The 5,168-nt window shown below is 44.5% G+C and overlaps 1 protein-coding gene across 1 annotated transcript in view; it reads right to left on the bottom strand.

The window, feature by feature from the left end:
• The window catches only part of GLOD5 (glyoxalase domain containing 5), a 15,417-nt gene extending 10,702 nt beyond the window's left edge, over positions 1-4,715 (bottom strand). The window contains exons 1-2 of the mRNA XM_077752976.1: positions 4,659-4,715; positions 1,398-1,535 (exon numbers count right to left, since the gene is read on the bottom strand). Coding sequence (XP_077609102.1) covers positions 1,398-1,535; positions 4,659-4,715 — 195 coding nt within the window. The remainder of the gene's footprint in view (positions 1-1,397; positions 1,536-4,658) is intronic.
• Between the last annotated feature and the right edge of the window lie 453 nt (positions 4,716-5,168).

Raw genomic sequence — 5,168 nt, 5'->3', positions numbered from 1 at the left:
TGTGTAAAAAAAAGTAAACTCTCTACACCCAACATGGGGCTCAAACTCACAACCCCAAGATCAAGAGTTGTGGGGCTCCTTGGGGGAAAAAAAAAGATCAAGAGTCAAGAGTTGCAAGCTCTACTGACTGAGCCAGCCAGGAGACCCATATATCTAAGAATGTTTTACTCTACACTCACCTTGATTAATAGTTTGGTTGGACATAGAATTCTAAGTTGAAAATTTCCCCCCAGAATCTTGAAATTGGGGGCACCTGAGTGACTCAGTTCGTTAAGCATCCAATTCTTGATTTCGACTCAAGTCATGATCTTATGCCTCGTGAGTTTGACCCCCACGTCAGGCTCTGTACTGACAGTTGGAGCCTGCTTGGGATTCTTTCTCTCTGCCTCTGTCCTGCTCACACATGCGCGCGCTCTCTCTCTCTGTCTTTCAAAATAAATAAAATTAAGAAAAAAGAATGTTGAAATTGTTCTGTTGTCTTCTGGTCTCTGATGTGACTCTTGGGCAATCTGATATCTGCATATTTCTTTTTTCTTTGTAGTTGAACTACTTTTCTTTTTTTTTAATTTTTAAAATGTTTTATTTATTTTTGAGAGAGAGATAGAGACAGCATGAGCAGGGGAGGGTCAGAGAGAGAGGGAGACACAGAATCTGAAGATAGGCTCTAGGCTCTGAGCTGTCAGCACAGAGCCTGACACAGGACTCGAACCCACGAACCGTTAGATCATGACCTGAGCCAAAGTCAGACAGTTAACGGACTGAGCCACCCAGGTGCCCCACTACTTTCCTTTTTTTATATAGTTTAATTTTTTTATTGTTTATTGAGAGAGAGCGTGTGCGCGCGCGCATGCACACACACACACACACACACACACACACACTCACACGGGGGAGGGGCAGAGAGAAGGAGAGACAGAATTCCGAGCAGGCTCCACGCAATCGGTGTAGAGCCCAATGCAGGGCTCAAACTCACAGACTATGAGATAGTGACTTGAACCGATATCAAGAGTTGGACGCTTTACCGATTGAGCCACCTAGGTGCCCCTAACTACTTTTCTTTTTAACCTCTTTGAAAGCTCTTACGATATTTGTTTCTACTTTGATGTTCTATAACTTCACAAGGACATAGCTAAGTGTCAGTGTGCTGGATACTCAGTTAACCCTTTCCATACAAAGACTGGAAAGTTCTCTTGAATTACTTTTATGGCAATTTCCTCCCTTCCTTTTTCTCCATTCTCTCTCTGGAAGTTCCATTATTCAGAATTTGGAATCTTCTACATTGATCCTTTAAATTTTTCTCACAGATTTCCTGTGGGGGGTTTTTGAGGAGGAGGGGGTTAAAAATATTATAACCAAATTCCATTTCACTTGCAATTTGCATTTGGGAAAGTGATTACCTTGAACGTTGTGACTTCCATGCCCAGGATCTTGGAATAAAACATGGTGGTGTCTTCGATACTCTTTACTGTCATCACAATGTGGTCGAGTCTATGGATGAGACATGGGGAAGGAGTCTGACTGCTGTTCCTCCGTGACTTAAAAAAAAAATTCAAAAGAGATCACATTGCCACTGGTCAAACCCAGGTTTCCTGTTTTCTTCTCAGCTCCCCTCATCTCCACAATGACTATACTGCCTCCTCAACCCCATGTCCAGGGTCAAAGTCCTGGGAGAAAACTTGAGGAGAGTCTTATCACCTATGTGTAGATTCACAAGAGTCTGCCATGACCATGCTCTACTGTTTTCTTTTTCTCTTTCCCCTTCCAGAGGGCTGGAAATAAAGTTAAGGGAAGTGGAGACCAAGACAAAACCCTCTCTTGTCCCCAAGCCGGAATTCATCTCTTTTGCAAGGAAAGACAGGACACAGAGGAGCCCCAACCCCTAAAAGCACAAGCCCTCTGTTAGCTAGTTTAACCCAGTCCCCTTTGTTCTCACTCCTCAGCTGTGCCAGGACTGGAAGGGAGCATCTCATATGAAATAAATGTTTCTAGGCATGTGTGTTTACACACTCACCTTGACACCTAGTGGGAGGGCACACCTCCCCCCTTCTTACTTCCTGCCCTCAGCACACTTCCCACCTGATCTTCCTCTTGATTTGCATTCTTTACTAATTTGTGTATATTTTTATACTACATCTGCTACAGGATTATAAGGCGCCTGTGGTCTGGCACTATAGCACAGTATAGTAGTTAAAAGAACAAATTTGGGGAGCCAGACTGATGTTTAATCTTGCTGTGCCTTGGTTTCCCCTTCTGTAAAATGTGCATGATTTTATACATATAAGATTATTGTGAACATTAAAAAAAAAGGATTGGATTTTTAAAGGCTTTAAACAATACCTGACACATAGCAAGTGCTATAAAAGACAGCGATGATGATGATGTTGTCATGGTTATCTTGTTAAATTTCAGATTCCCTACCACGGCTCTTAGTCAATACAGCCTCATCCATTTCTTTTGAACTCCAAGCTACATTGTCCTTTGCCTGTTCCTCATAAGGACCATCTTTGGGGCGCCTGGGTGGTTCAGTCGGTTAAGCGTCTGACTTTGGCTCGGGTCATGATCTCACGGTTCGTGGGTTCAAGCCTGTGCTGACAGCTAGCTCAGAGTCTGGAGCCTGCTTCGGATTCTGTATCTCCCTCTCTCTCTCAGACCCTCCCCTGCTCACGCAGTCTCTCTCTCTCTCTCTCTCTCTCTCTCTCTCAGAAATAAATAGAATATTTAAAAAAGGGCGATCTTTGTATCTTTGGCATCTGGGCCTTATGCATATCTAATGCATATGCTAATATCTGTCTCTATGACTAAAATATAAGTTACATAAAGGTAGAGATTTCAATCTGTTTTGTTCCCTACCTGTCCCAAACAACTAGCAGATGTTCAGTAATATCTGTTCAATTAGTGGATATCTACTACAACAGTTAGGCCCAGCGCCTAACACAAAGTCTGACTTTGATTCGATTTGATTCGATTCCATTTCACCCTATACTATTATATTCATTCCATTCCACTGTGTTCAATTCTATTCAGTCCATTACATTTTCTTTTATTTTTTGATTTTTAATTGTTTTATGTTTATTTTTGAGAGAGAAAGAGAGAGAGAGAGAGGAAGGGAGAGGCCGAGAGAGAGGGAGACACAGAATCCGAAGTAGGCTCCAGGCTCTGAGCTGTGTCAGCACAGACGGGGCTCGAACCCACAAACTGTGAGATCATGACCTGAGCCAAAGCCAGATGCTCAACCGACTGAGCCACCCAGGCGCCCCAATCCATTACATTTTAAACAATTGATTTCACTGAACCCCAACTTTAAAAAATGCTGTGCTATTGTATGTTCATGAGTGGAAGAGGCGTTAGCAATGTTACTGAGTTTTACTGTCTTGGTGGATACAGAGGATCCACAGGGACACAGAAGCAGTAGAATGAGAAAATGACTGGCGTTTGGGCTGCATTGAAAATAAAGTTGAGTGTTAAAAACCTTTCAATGTCTATAGGGTCTGTAATAGCACCCCCTTCTCATTCCTGATATTGGTAACATATTTTTTTCTCTTAATTGCTTGAGAGAAAACAGACATTACTAATATTTTATTAATCTTTTTCAAAGAACCAATTTATGACCTTGTCAATTTTCTCCAATGTATGTTTGCTTTCTATTTTACCCATTTCTGTTCTTTATAATTCCTTCCTTCCACTTTCATAAAGTTCAATTTGCTGTTGCTTTTCTAGCTGCTTGATAAGGAAGCTCAGGTCATTGGTTTTCAATTTTCCTGATCTCTGCATTTAGAACTATAAATTACCCACTATGCACTGCTTTAGCCACACACCCCCAATTTTGGTAGTCATTTGGAAATCAACTCAACCCATTCCTTCCATTTTTCAATTCCCTGCCAGCTCATACTCCCCAGATCCTGTTTTGCAGATAAGGAACTCCATCCTCACAAATTCAAGGATGAGCAGGGCTGGTTCTCTTAAGGACCCAGAAGAAGACCAGTATGGTTTAGAATCCAAGAGTGAGTGAGGCATGAGCAGGTGGAGAAGGCAAGGGCCAGATAGTTCAGGGTTGTTGAGGCAAGGTTGGGGAGGCTGGTTTATAAAAAGATCATCAGGACATAGTAATCATATAAGGCTTACTCTTTGCCAAGCCCTGTTCTAAGCACTTCCTGAAATGTAATCCATCTTATTCCCCACAGTAACTCGCTCTATATGATACAGAGTGCCCAGAACACGATGCCCTCCCTCCTGCCTCCTCTTTTTCTACACAGTCCTCTATAAGATCTCCTTCAGGGTGTCAGGGGCCCCTGGAATTCTGGCAAAGATCAAGGTCAGTGCCCTGTTTCCTGGCCCCTCCCCAGACTGTCCATCCTGATGTTCCTGGCCAAACTGGCTCCCTGGAGCCACCCTGAGGGAGCAGAGCAGCGAGCACTCAGCCCAGGCCCACTCCTGCAGACGCGTTGCAGTCTGACCTTGTTAGAACAGACACTTTCCATGTCCCTCTGCTGCCCTCTGCTTGTCTTTGAAAGAGAAAGAGAGTGGAAGACCGGAAAATGGATGCCAGCACCTCAGGATAGCCCACAGAGAAGGGAAGCAGGTTACCAGGTCTGGGCTGGGTGATCCCCAGCCTTGGTGCAAACGCCTATGCCCCAGGCCCCCCGGATCACCCCACTCACCTGCTTCTCTCTGCCCCACATCCTGGCTGGCAGCCTGGAGGCGAGATGGCACAGCATGGCAGGCTCGACCTCCTTGCCCTGGAGCCTCCAGACAACTGTTTGGCTCAGTGCCTGGAGATCAAAGGGCAGAAATGGGAGGGCCCCAGGCTGAGGCCTGCCGGTGGTGACAGAAGTCGGCAGTACAAGTACAAGGACTCTGATATAACACTCAGGGCCTCGAAAGTAAAAGCTTATGGTGTGACTTGGTCAGCTCAGGATGCCATAACAAAGCACCACAGACTGGGGGACTTAAACAAGAGAAATTAGTTTTTTCACAGTTCTGGAGGCCAGAAGTCAGAGACCAGGTGCTTGCAGGGTCACATTATGGTGACATCTCTCTTCCTGGCTTGAAGATAACCACCTTCTCTCTGTGTCCTCACATGGTGGAGAAAAAGAGCAGGCTCTCTGGTTTCTTCTTATAAGGGCACTAATCCCATCATGAGGACCCCACCCTCATGACCTCATCTAATC

This window comes from Crocuta crocuta, unplaced genomic scaffold (genome assembly GCF_008692635.1).
Source record: "Crocuta crocuta isolate KB4526 unplaced genomic scaffold, BGI_CrCroc_1.0 scaffold943, whole genome shotgun sequence".
NCBI classification, from domain to species: domain Eukaryota; kingdom Metazoa; phylum Chordata; class Mammalia; order Carnivora; family Hyaenidae; genus Crocuta; species Crocuta crocuta.
Note: the sequence above shows the minus strand (reverse complement) of the source record. Positions and strands in the feature narration are given on the sequence as shown.